Below are 14291 nucleotides of genomic sequence, written 5' to 3' on the forward strand. Positions count from 1 at the left end.
CAGAGGACTAGTCTCCCCCAAATACATCAAGAAAGCACAAAACAGTAAATAGCTATAAGAAAAATTGTTAAACAGTATGTCCTTGTTTGTGTTTGTGCAAAAACAAGTTGCTATTATAGTATTCGCCCTTAATTTTTGCAGGCACACAACCTTCATAAGTTGCAGGAAAATAGGTGAGAATTAAGAACAAACTTTATTTACTTATATCACAATAAAAATATTACTTTTACATTCCAATACACAAATATTTATTTAAAATGTTTTTTATATTTTTAACAGCTGTAAATTGAAGACTTTTGAATCCAAGGAGTTTTACAAGTAACACAGACTGATCTAGTAAAATAAATTTTAAATATTTCCAATTATTACCTTTTGTTATTTTAAATAATGTTAATTATCTGCAATTAAAAATAGGCTAATGGATGTTATAGTATTCAGGAGAATCGGATACCTTTGTCTTAGTTCATAATTTATTGTTTATTGGTTTTTTTGACATTTACTGCTCTTTAAATCTTCAGTATGGCATGTGTTAACAGGGACAGTGATGTCTTCTGTTGGACAAATTAACCTACAACTTTTCGGTTTAGAGACGTGTTTCCAAATCATGGGTAGGTTAAACTGCTGTGACATGGATCACTACTTCACAGTCTGATTTACTGGAAACAGCAGGTAGCTAGCAGTCAGACCCATGCAGTGGTGCCCCAAAGCGTATGCTCATCTCTGAGAGCAGCACTTAGTTTTAGAAAGAAAATAATGACATAAATTGTGACTTTACACATACCTGTGTATGAAGACTTGAAATCAATAAAAGAATTTTTACATGTATACATGCTTATACTTCAAATTAAGAAGCAAAAATTCCTTGTCTCATTTCCCATAAGATTTGCCACAAATGTTGCTTTTTAAAATTCTTTTTATAATATCTATTTTCCTGAAAAAATGGTAAACACACTGAAAAATGGTATGTGTCTGGTTTTCTGGATATCTTAGCATATGTAAGCTCAGTAATCAATAATATATCAATACTACGTGTTGGTGCATCCTTTTCAACATGATCTCTTGTAAGAAGAGGAGTTTGGCTCAGACTTTCTTTACACACACATTGTGTTCATGTATATCTATGAGTAGCTCAGTTCAGTGTCATACCAGCCTAGGTCTAGAATTGGAAGCAATACAGCTGCAACAATAGGAATCCTTGCTCAGAGCAATTATTCGTGCTTCTGTGTTCATGAATATCTCTGCATATTGTCTTACTTTGAAATACAGGAGTGTGTTAACTCCTGCCAGTTATGTGGCACAAAAGGCCTAGATATGCCAGTAATCTACAGAATATACCCAGAACTGAAGAGGACATTGTTTCTCAGTAAAGAACAGAAGAGATCATTTCAGTCACTAATCTCTGGAGTCAGTAATAAAGGCATTATTTTGCATGAGAAAAGTAACTCTTCTAATATTTTAAGATTCAGTATGTGTTTCATAGATACAGGGTTTAGTGCCAGCAACCACTAGTGGATAGTCTAGTGCCTCCTACCATAAATGTCAGCCTCGTGCATTTCATTTGTTTTTCTGTGCTAATTTAAAAAAAAAACCCAAAACCAAAAACCAGTCTTCTCCAGTCTTCTCTTAAAAGTGCCAAGTAATAAAAAAACCCAACTATCTCATTTTATTTTTTTTAATCTGTTCTCATACTCACCATAGTTTGCAAAAATAGGGTGAAAAATACACTTAGTGTGTGTTTAACATTGACTTCAGCTGCTGTTTTTTAGAGAAAGAGATCTGTGTTTTTTACATTCCTTTTCTTTTAAATTTTATACATTAGGCTGGTACATCAATTTTGGGGTGAGGCATCTCTTGAAGCCCCTGGAACACTTCCTCTCCCTCCTTCAGAGCCCCCGTGTCTGCACAGCTGTTTCTCTCACATATTCTGACTCCTGTCTTTTGGCTGCAGTTATGCAGCAGGTTTTCCACTTTCTAAATAGATTTTCCTAGAGGTGCTACCGCTGTCACTGATGGGCTCATCCTTGGCCAGCAGTGGATCCATCTTGGAACCAGCTCGCATGTGCTTTGTTGGACATAGGGCAAGCTTCCAGCATCTCCTCACAGCAGCCAGTCCTGTCGCCACACCTCCTACCAAAACCTTGGCACTCAAACCCAGTAGAATCCACCAAGTGCCATGGTTTCTGTTAGGACAGTCTCCTTCAGTGTGGTGCTCTCTATGGTAATAGCTGGAACACTTCTTGACCCTCCTCCTTTTATGACCTTGAAGCTCACAGGATTGGTTCCTTACATACTTTTTTCCTCATTATGATGGACTGTGTAGTTTTTACCCTTTCTTAAATACATTTTCACAGAAGTGACAGCAGCTCGGATGATGGGCTCAGCTGTATCCTGCAGTGAGTTCATTGTGGAGCTGACTGGAGCTAACTGTGCCTGGCACAGGGCAAGCCCTGGTCTCCTGCAGAGGCCACTCCTGCAGCTCTTTGTGATAAAGAAATAAAATGTTCTGAGATTTTTTTTAGGAGGTGTTAATCTACAAAAACAAGAAAAGAAAAGCAAACAAACTGCATCCCCAGAAGAAAACAGAATATAGTTTACTGAACTTCATATAAACAGAAACATCATGTGTTCTTAACTTCTCACTTTGTAGGTTTTTATGACCCATCAAACTGGGAATTAGAGTCTAAAATCTCTTTGTAAAGTGTAAAAGTAATTTCTTTCAAAGTGAGGTGTTTTACATGAGTGCTGATACTACTTGTCCGGAGTGCTGATACTACTTGTCCAATCCCCTTCTCCCTTTTTAACTCTTCTAATAAGGCTAAATGTGAGCTGTCCTGTCCCTTATTACTCAGATTTTTCAAAGCTTTCATCCTTAGTTTTAAAGACATTCTGTTGGTTATATGTCTATGAAGTAAAAGTGATGGAGGTATACGATAGCCACATCTCAATTTTATCATAACATCTTAAAAATACTTCATGCAAAAATGTATAAGAAAGATTTCCCTAACTGCAGTCAGAGAACATGAATGTGTTAGAGAATATGAATGTTACAAATGCAGTAAGAGAAGTATGATCAAGTACACAGAAAAGCAAATTCATAATGTTTAAATGAGATAAATTATCATAGAAAATTAGTGCAGTTCTAGTGATTACAGCAGTTTAACTTGGGAGATTTGAACTCTATTTCTGTCCAGGAATAGCAGGAGCAAGGAGGTAGCAATGGGGAGCCAAGGATGACTCCACACAGGCCACACTTGTTATGCACTCGCCAATGATATGCAGTCCTGCAGGGGCTGAACACAGGGGTCATAGCCAGGGACTTAGATAACAAAGTCAGTTGACAGCCACCAATGTGGCAAGTGATAAACCAGCTCCAGGGTCCCTCCAGTCACACAGAGACGATGAAGGGCAGAGCTAGAGCAGTCTTAAGTTGAGCTGGAATGGGGTTCCTGGGCCCAAGGGCAGAAGCTTAACAGAGTCCCCAGGCAGGACTAGTCAGGGTCAAGAGGGTGCCCTTACAGCCCAGGCAGTTTCTGATTTTGTCTTAGGTTTTTGTGGTGGAGAACAATATATTGTCTCTTTACGAGTTGGATTTTTTGAATTATTGTTATTATTAGATAAAGAATGGTACGGCTTCTCGATATTTGTCAAGCACTTTGAAATAGAAGTTCTATGGAATTGAGTAAGAAATATATTTGCTTACAGATATATTGCAGAAGGAGGAAAAGTCACTACAGATAAATGTAATCAATTTTAAAATGTAAATGTCTTATGTGATAAATTCAGTAGAATTAGAAGGAGCCCAGATGTTTAAGATACGAAAGAAAGTTCTTGCACAATGTGTAGCTGAGCAAAAGATTAATTTACAAGAACTGTAAGGTGGAAACTAAGGTGAATGGTTCTGTGAGCAATCTGCATGGATTCCTTGACAGATTTTAGAATCTATCTTGATACGTTTTTGAAGGGAGAAAATAGGAAATAGGAAGAGATGAAGATTTAGAAAAAGATCACCTGTAGTTTGATTCAAGCTTTTTAATGTTTATCCTCTTACTTCGTATTGATGAGTTGTTCTTTAAAGGCATTTCAGGTCCTTTGTCTTATTATCACACCTAAAAAGACAAAATAATATAACTGACTCAGACCTAACATGACAGCATTTTGAATTTTTATTCTAACGTTAAGGAACAACTCTTTTAAGATATATTAGCATTTCGATGTAATATCTAACTATGAGTGACTAGAGTGGCAGATACTCAGAAAAACTGGATTCTATAAAGTGCTCTTTCTAATAAGACCCATGGGGTTCTTGATTTTGCTGCAGAGTGGGAGTAATTTAACTTATATTTTAAACTTTATCTCCATCCAGAGTTGCATGCCAGTTTCCCTTCATGCTCTGCAGAAAATATAATTAGAGTCTTTTACTGGTTTGAATACTGCACATCTGTATGAGATTTTCATTTTAACTACTGTAGTTACATGAAGTACTAAGGATTAGGGAGAGAAGTTAAATGAGAGTTATCTTCATGAAGAAGTAGTCTTTGCTTCCTGTTTCCAATGCCTCCAAGTTTCTTTAGTGTGAATCTGATCATACTGAGAGCAACTGGCAACTCAGTAAATATGAGTTTTGCCTTAATATTGGGAAGTGGCCGCAGGCCTTTTATTAATCTGACAGCTGGATTGACTCTTCTGAGGTGTTGTGGCCTGAGCTGTTTTTGGCTTGTCTTTGAGCTCTAACAGTTGTCTACTGGTCAAATAGGTCAAGACTATGTGACTATCATGTATACACAAGGTTTGATGACCCCAGGCAGTTGCTGTGTAACACATAGTGGCCCTCTGTATTAAATGGGGCTGGAGAAGGCTGGGAACCACTGAGAGAAACAAAAGGTTCTGTTTAGGAAACAATAAAATTACCCAAAGATTATTCAAGATTGAGGAAGGAGAGTTGTGTCATGATGATTTCAGGATACTGATCATAGAATCTTAGAATGGTTTGGGTTAAAAGGGACCTTAAAGATGATCTAGTTCCAAGCCCTCTGCTATGAGCAGAGGTACCTTCCACTAGACCAGATTACTCAGCACCTCATCCAGCCTGGCCTTGATGGGATGGGGCCCCCAGGGATGGGGCATCTACAATTTCTCTGGGCAACGTGGTGCTGTCCCTCACCATCCTCACAGTAAATAATGTCTTTCTAATATCCAATCTATATCCATTCTCTTTTAGTTTAAAGCCACTCTTCTTGTCCTGTCACTTCATGCCCCTGTAAAAGTCCTTTTCAACCTTTTTTGTAGGCTCCCTTCAGGAACTGCAAGGCCACAATTAAGTCACTCTGCAGTCTTCCCTTCTCCGTGCTGAACAATCCCAATTCTCTCAGCCTTTGCTCATAGGACAGGTGCTTCATCCCTCTAATCATCCTAGAGGCCCTCCTCTGTGCTTGCTCCAACAGGTCTATGTCCTTCCTGTGTTGGGCATGCCAGAGCTGGTTGCAGTACTCCAGGTGGGATCTCAGAAGAGCATAGTAAGGGCAGAATGACTCACAATAAACTTTTTTTATTTGGAAAAGAACAAAGATCTCAGAACACAGAAGAACTATGAACATTTAAGCATAACACTGGAGAAAAGGGATACATGTTAGAAACATTTCTTTAATTAAAGAAGTTACAGGTAGTATTAATGAGACTTTCAATATTTAGACTGTTCATCTGTTATAGCATCAGTTGGAGTAATAATAAGTTTTGACACCACATATAGGACTATTCTCTTCTATACCAACAAGATTTTGTGTGTAACAAGCTATATATTAGTATTGCATGTATGATCTATTGACCATCACATTGGAGTACAGTCGATCTTTTTGTGGTTTTTTGTTTGGTTCATTTATTAACACTTACCAGAAAGGCTCAAGAACAAGTTTCCTTCCCCCTTTCAGGCAGTATTTGTAAGTATAACAATTTGTTATATAAAATTGAAAAGAGAACAGCTGGTTCTGAAATAGTAGGATTATGGCAACATTTTAAGAGAGGTAAACTATATAAGCCTCTCACAGATAATGGTCCCAGTTATTCAATTTGACTATTGCCCAAAGAAGAAATTGGTCACATACAAGTTGTATTCAATTTAGTTTTATTTAGAGTAACAGTAAAAGTAGAGGGAAGAAATGTGCAAAATTCGAGGGAAAACATTCAGATAATCACATTCGTCTTTATACCTGTCCAGGGTTCTCAGCCTTGGGATTCTTGAAAGAGACAGATTTGTTTTAGCATGTGTAGGAAAAAAAAATTGTGGGACAGCTCTTGGTGTCCACAATTTCCTAGCCTCTGGGCCACCAGGATGAGTGCCTTTGGGGGATACCTCACCTGCACAGCCTGCAGTAGCTGGGCCTGTATCTTCTCAGTGGTGCATTCAAACTCAGCCACCCCTGCTCCTTGCTGATTGCCCTGACCAGATTGATCTCATCAGTTACACCAAGGAACTGCTCAGGTTCCTTGTGTGGTAGAAAGACTCATGCATTAACCATCATGGGCAGCCCAGCTGAAGTTGATATGTATTTATATTGTTTCTATGATCTGCTCAGGGAGTTTGAGTGATAAGTGCAAGGTCACTTTGCATATGAAATATTTGCATCATATTTATGAATAATGACTCCTTTCATAAGACTCTGACATCTATATGAAAATCAGCAGCTTATGCTGGTCCTGCAGGCAATCAGGACAGCAACACTCTCTATCAGTGTTATTTACTTTTGTCACAAAGACCAGATTACTTATATCATAGGCTAAAAATTCACAGTATGTGTATTTGGAAGGTTCCTTTTACCTTTCATCATACTTAATTATTCTACCAAGTCAAGAGCTTAACTGGAAAATCTTTGACATATGAACAACTGACTTTATAAGCTGCAATCTACTTTTGAAGTTAGAAAGTATTTCTTAATCTTGGCACTTTTCAAAATTTCATATCCATGGTACTACAAACTTTCATTAATCATCAACTGGACCCTTATTCTGTCCTTAATAATCATACAGAGGTTTCTCATAGACTTGCTTTATATGACAGTAACTTTACTCCAAAATTGAACTATTTCCAACATTGCAAAGGCATGACAAGGCTTTCATATATTTCAACACTGACATTTTTAAAACAAAGACTTTTTTTTTGATCTTTCAGACATTGTAATGTACTTAACAAAAAGTCATAGGGTGAATTATTTTTATCACTCTAGATGAATAACTCTAAAATTAATCAACAGATTGTTAAAATAATTTACAGAACAGTGGTTTTTTTAAGGTTACATAACGCAGAACTTTTTTTCCTCTACTTCCCAAACATTGGCTTATTTAAGTTTTCAATTGTTTGTTTTACAAATCAGAAATAAGTGATTGCAGTGGAGTTTCTACCTAAACCTCTAGTTTAGTTCTAAATAGCTCATGAGGCTAAATTTGAATAATGGCAATTCACTGTTCTAAAAATAAAAAAAAACAGCTTTTTGTCATTCATTGGGCTGTGGTTCTGAGTTGTGGAAAAAACAATCAAGGCTACATCTGTCTTCAACCTTGTGAATGTCCTGATTCTCAGAAACACAGAATGCTTAGTCCCACTATAGACAATATTACAGGAACTAACAATAGGAATTAGGTCTTTTACTAACTTCTGCCTTTGTAACCGCTTAAAACTTAGGCTATATATTACCCTTAAACTGCTAGTAGAGCATTATATTTTAGATTCTTTTCTTTTGAACATTTTTCCTTTACTTTTCTACTCCATATTTACCTTTGAGAAAGAGCTAGTTTTAGGGAGAGAAAACTTTACCTTCTTTCCTCTTTCAAGACTGAATTGGTACTGTTTACTTTCTCCCTGGAAGGATGTGTTCTGTCATTCCTTATGACTGGACACTGAACTATGTCATTGCAGAAGATTAACTCAATTCCCTTCCTGTTTTGTTTTCTTTATTCTTATGCTTTTTGTGTTTTCAAGTTAATCTTACTGTGTCATTTTTTGTTTTCGTCATTTGAAGACTCAACTGGGAAACTTTACTTATTTTGATACTGTAATTCCTTTTAGTCTCTTTTCTGAAGCCAGTCTGTTATTTCACTAGATGGTCAATTCCTTAATCATCTAGAGAATTAATTGTTCGAGTGTACTGGATGCACACACAAGAGCAGCCCTGATAACCATCTGCAGCTTTGGTGTCACACATACAATTAAATGAAAACTTCAACTTAAATAAAAGTTCTATAGCTTCTGTCACAGAGATGTCTCATTAAGTCTTTTTCTGTAATACAGATATACCAATGTTAGATATGTTAATACTGCATAAGTGTAAGCTGCAATTAAAATTCTAGGAAATTCACAGCTCTTAAAATACTTTTATATTACTTGAATATCTATATTAGAAATACTTTTACAGAAGCAAAATTTACAGGCAATAATCCATCTTGTTGACCTATGCTGTTACCCAAAGATAACTGAAAATGCCTATTAGGATTTAACTCTTATTTCATATCTTCAACAGAATTAAAATCTTGAGTTCTCAGTTTAGACAGCAATAGATTTTGTAAAAGATAGAAGAGATTGGGGTTTTTTTTTGCTTTTTGACAATATATGTCACAGTGTCCTTGCTCTGAAATGATTTAATAGAATTTTGATAGAACATTTCCAGGAAAAAAAAAGGCCAGTACCCAAAGTTGTCGTGCAACAGACAGTCACGTCTATAATGACTGCCATTAAGACCCATTAATATAATCACTGGAACTGGAAACATAAAATATATTGATAGACCTAGTCATAAAAAAAAAAAATCCTTATGTTTTTAGTGCTTTACCAAAGTATCGATGTTTAGGTTAGTGTCTGAAATTCAATGTAAATATCATACAAAGTGGGTTGATGGAACAGGAGAGGTGTGTTGACTTAATCATTGAATCCTTCAGGATCTTTCAAATCAAACAATGTGTTAAATATTCAGTTGTTTTCAGCTTTACTTCTCTAGTGTGCAACTGGATGTTTCTAAATAGATTTGTATTTTTAAATAAGAGATCTGAGTTTTAATCTTGTGCCCCACATTGTGGGGTGATCCTTTTCCAAAAGATATTTATTATGAAGCTTGCTGCAAGAGTTATTTCATGGGATCAAGACAGTCATAGAGAACAAAGAAAAAGATGCTAGAAATCTTTTCTAATGAGTATATGTTGTATACATGTCATGACTAGGCTTCACGAAGGAAGATTTAGGAAGGCTCTATCCATGTTTCTTACAGTGTATACAAGTATAGGAAACATAATAAGCTGTGAGTGGCTGATACTTCAAATTTCTGTTTAATACAAGTACTGACTAATTTAAGCAAAATTTAACCAAACCAGACAGGTCATTGATCAGATGCTGTTCTATTGGGTACATCTTTCCTTTCAAGGGGCAGGTGGCTGCTGTCTTTTCTAGTGTATTATACTGTATAAGTATTAAGCCCCACTAGCATGGACATGGACATGGACAACGCTCAATAGCCCTTATCAAAATATGTGATGCTTTGCCCTTTTTTAATCAAAGCTTTTTATATAGTAGTTTTATTTCAATAATAATTCCAATTAAAAAGAATCCGCACAGCTCCTTTGAATCAAAACAAGCACTTAGGTTTTTCTAGTGCATATACATGAGTGATGAGATCTATGTGTGCACCCAGTCATGCTAAGATGAAAGTCTGTGTTAGTCTAAAGCTTTGGTAGTATTAGAATGTGTTTCAGCACTGGTTTTAGATGTGGTATCAACCTCAAATTCTTTTTTTGATTAATTCCATTTCTGTGAATCCCCTGGCACATGAGGAAATGTAGGAATCATATGCTTAATAAAAAGTTTTGTGTGAAAAACTTTGCTGTATATTTTAAAACAAACAAAAAAAGTTTTTTTTCTGTTAGGAATATTTTTGGACACATTGAATGCCTAAATTAAAGCTTTTATTAGCAGGGCTTGTGTGCTTGTTACTTGATAATAATCAGTGTATTGACAATTGTGACAATCAGTTACAATTTGTTTGTAAGAACTGCAGTTTTGGATGATTTTTAGTAATTAAAGCTACCTTGGTACATGAACAAGACAGGAATTTTTGAACCTCTTCTGATGATTATAGCTAGAAGACAGTGTACATTTCAAATGTCCAAGTAACTGTATAGTATTCCTCCTCTGGAAAAATGGAGGATCTGCACTATGCTATTAAAAAAACCAAAAAAGCACTTTGCAACATAAGGTGGGAGTTATTTGTTAGAATTTTGAGGGCAAATAAAATACTAATTGACTTCACTGGATGGTTAGCCTAAAGCAGAGTGATTTTTTTTTTTTAATTATTAGCTAATTAGTGCATGAAGGAGTGGGATGGAGCCATGCTCTTGTAATGAAGTGCAAGAAGAATGACATTTTGATTCTCAGAAGTGTTAGTGTCTTATTTCTCCTGTAAACTGTGATTTACCCACAAGCAAATAAAATGCATAGATGGGAACTTTACTGACACATCTACATGCACAGTCTTACACTTCTACTAATCCCTTGATTAGCAACAAAGGTGCGTTATTTCAGTAAGCACTTCTTTTTTCCAATACTTTTAAAGTAAATAACAGTAAATGCTGTTGACTATACACAGTGGTGAGATACTTTAAATCTCTGGTTTAAAATGAGGTTCTCCATTAACATATTTAAGAGTTTGTGAAAGACAGCTGCAGAAGGGAATCTTACTCTCTGTTGACTGAAATTTGCTATGCAGGATTCAGTGCAGCTTGAGAGGGAGCTTTTGAATTATAAAAGAAGATGAAACAGCTGCATTTCCTTTATGGAAGATATGGTGTTTTACTTTGAATTTTAGGAAAATACTGTAAATGCAGCATAGCTATGCGTGGAATAGTAGCTGGCGCAGAAGTAGGTTGGGGTGCCAATGCATTATGGTAATAGTGAACAGCTTTATAATTTGCTGAGAAGATAAATTGACATGAGAAAAGGGGCGGTTGTATAAACAGAATAAATTTTGTCAGTATGCAAATCTACTTTCTGGGAACAATCTGACAGAAATCATGAACTGTAAAAATCCAATTTTAGGAACTGTGAATTTACTTAGAACTCAGCATGTGCTTACTTAGAATCACCTCAAATATAACTTAGAGCTGTCGATGATAGATGTATTAGTAAATATTTGATTTGTTAGGTACATTTAACTAGATATTAGCTATTTTAGAAACAAAATTAATCTTTTACCATGATCATATTAAAATGCCTTGTGCAACATTTTCTCATGCCTTGGACAATACACTTACTTAAAATTTATTTTTCACATGTACTTTTAATAACTGATTTCAAAGTCACTCAAGTGATGGAATATTTCTTTTTTCTTTATACCCTGAATGTAGAGAATTACTTACTCTTGAAAAATAGGTGTCAGTATTGTAATTTCAGAGAGTGATCTGCATAACCTAAACTGTCTTATTCCATATCTTGAATGTGAAAGTCACAGGGCACAGTCCTTTCCCTGGTGCCCAGAGGAAGGTTCTGCCTAGCCATGTAATGGATTGACCCTGACTGGATGCCAGGTACCCACTAACGCTGCACTCTCACTCCCCTGTACAACTGGACAGAGAAGAGAAAAAGAAAACAGTGAAGGATTCATGAGTTAAGAGCTGGGAGAGATTTAGTGATCACCATCACGGACAAAACAGACTCAAAGTGGGGATATTAGTTGAATTTATTACAAACAGGATCAGAGAAGTAAAATAATCTTAAAACCCCACCCCTCCTTCCTTCAAAGTTCTACCTCCTCCCCCGCCATGGTGCAAGGAGACAGGGCATGAGGATTATGGCAGTTGTTTCTGCCACTGCTTAGAGAGAGGAGTCCTTTCCCTGCTCCCGTGGGGTCCCTCTCACAGGAGACAGTCCTTGATGGACCTCTCCAGTGTGAGTCTGTCCCACAGGCAACAGTTCTTCCCAAGCTCCTGGCCTGTGGGTCACTCCTCCGTGGGGTGCAGTCCTTCACCAATGAGCTGTACAGGCATGGGTCCCCCACAGAGGCCACAAATCCTACCTGGGAAAAAGCTGCTCCAGTATGGGCTTCTCTCTCCATGGGCTGCAGGACCCTGCTCCATCTTGGGCCTCCCACGGGGTCACAGCCTCCTTCGAATATCCACCTGCTCCAGCATGGGCTCCTCCATGGGCTGCAGGTGTGTCTCTGCACCCCGATGGTCCTCCAGGGGCTGCAGGGGCACAGCTGCTCCACCGTGGTCTGCACCACGGGCTGCAGGGCTGCAGCTCCGGTTCCAGGAGATCCTCTTCCACCTCCTTCTGCACTGACTTCGGTGTCTACATTGTAGTTCCCATGTTCTCACTCTGCTCTTCCCTGGCTGGAATTCTTTCTGTGCAACAACCTTCTGTTCTTAAATATGTTATCTCAGAGGCATCACTGTTACTCCTAATTGGCTTGGCCTTGGCCAGCGTCAGGAAGCCCATTCTGGAGCTAACTGGCATTGGCTGCACGGAACTGGGGAAGCTTCTAGCAGCTTCTAACAAAAGTCACCCCTGTAGCCCCCTCCACTACCAAAACCCAGCCACAGAAACCCACTATACCCGTTATCCGACGTGGATAGACACAAATTCTTTCTAGCCTGAGTGCCATTGTAGTTGCATCTTGACAGTGCTGTGTCTGACCAATAACATGATTGTGTGGTTTCTGGGTTAGCACTCATTTGTATCCCATCATTTGGTCATGCATAGTGGACAACTTTGACTATTCATGCTTGTTAAAACTCTACTAACTGATAAATAAAAAGTTCCGTAGCGGGCATGTCTGTGAATACTATTTTGAATGTAAAGGTTTTCCTGATAATTTTTAAATCTTTTAATAATAATCTTTATTTGTTTGTTTTGATTCAGGCTGTCTGGAATGAATATACCTCCTCCAGTTATCAGCAACAAAAACTGGCTCAGACTACATTTTGTGACAGACAGCAATCACCGATACCGTGGATTTAGTGCTCACTACCAAGGTACATTTAAAGAAATACATTTTTTGTTGTGGCTGTTTTTGTTAGGATAAATAGTGCCTGAAGTTTTAGAGGAAATGGGAAGTGTCCCTTATAAAAAATCCTCATAAAAGTATACTTTGTTGTACAACCTGCTATATCAAATTACAGTATGTTAGAGTATTGGTATTTTATTATCAGGAGATATCTGCTTTACTTTAGCCTGTGACAGTACTTAGCTTTTAAAAAAAGTCCTAATATTCTGAAAAATACTGTGTAACAGATACAGAAATCATGGTTTTATAATTAAATTATGTAATTGACTGTATAGTTGTATAAATTACGCTTGTAAAACAGTAAGTTTCTATTTACTAATGTAGTATTTAGTCACTATTATCTCTTACTACCTATTTCTGAATGCTTTGCGCTGTTAAAGGTTTAATTAACTTGTAAGATTCTACCCACTGTTTTTATGAACAAGCAGTATTTTGAATAAGAGTGAAATCATCTGAAGCATTAATTTGAGGATATCACCATTTGGAACAAGGTCATTCTATTGATGAAGTGCTAATGAAAACTGAACTTGATTAGTGTATGGGAATACTGTAAATAATATTTTTCAATATCCACAGTGGATATTCAGGGGACAGCAACCCTTTTTGCGTTTTTTCCATTTATCTGATGAAAAAAAAAATCATGACATTCTTATCAGGATTTAGTTCAAGAATTTCATTTATTTCTTATAGAAAATTTAGCATAGGAAGAGATTAGCTACATAAAGTGCAGTGCAGAATCTGTTAAAATTAGTCAACTAATGTAAAAATTGCACTTAACATAAGCCTATGGCTGTTTTTTTCATGAAATTGATCTTTGATAATAGTAAATTTTACAACTCTGTCATTGTCTCAAATAGCCTATTTTATACAAGAATAGAAAATATTTGATTACTATTTTCAACAAATATTGTATATCTCTATTTGGACTTCCTGATTCATAGATCTTCTGGAATGTGCATTCTCTGTGAGTTTACATGAAAGAAGCTTTCTTACTGTAGCTCCAGGGCTGCTATAACTGTTTATGAAAAGCACTGACTTGTTTTTTGCATGATATCTTTCATATCAAATATGAGAAATCACACTCTTTACTAGGAAATTTCTATTTTACAGGACTGATAAAAAATAGACAGTAGGAACTTTCTCTATTAAATCTACCCTGCAATTGAGAAATCGCATGATAACTATTTTGGTGGTTTGAGTGAAGTAGTTTGGATTGTCGAGCTGTTCATTTTGAACTAGTGAGAAAAAAAAGAACAA

General features: G+C 36.7%; 1 protein-coding gene across 4 annotated transcripts in view; it reads left to right on the forward strand.

The window, feature by feature from the left end:
• CSMD3 (CUB and Sushi multiple domains 3) overlaps nt 1–14291 on the forward strand; it is a 605903-nt gene that overhangs the window by 212967 nt on the left and 378645 nt on the right. For all 4 annotated transcript variants that reach the window (XM_064646451.1, XM_064646458.1, XM_064646466.1 and 1 more), the window contains exon 6: nt 12890–13002. In XM_064646451.1, coding sequence (XP_064502521.1) covers nt 12890–13002 — 113 coding nt within the window. The remainder of the gene's footprint in view (nt 1–12889; nt 13003–14291) is intronic.

Source organism: Pseudopipra pipra, chromosome 1 (genome assembly GCF_036250125.1).
Source record: "Pseudopipra pipra isolate bDixPip1 chromosome 1, bDixPip1.hap1, whole genome shotgun sequence".
Classification (NCBI taxonomy): domain Eukaryota; kingdom Metazoa; phylum Chordata; class Aves; order Passeriformes; family Pipridae; genus Pseudopipra; species Pseudopipra pipra.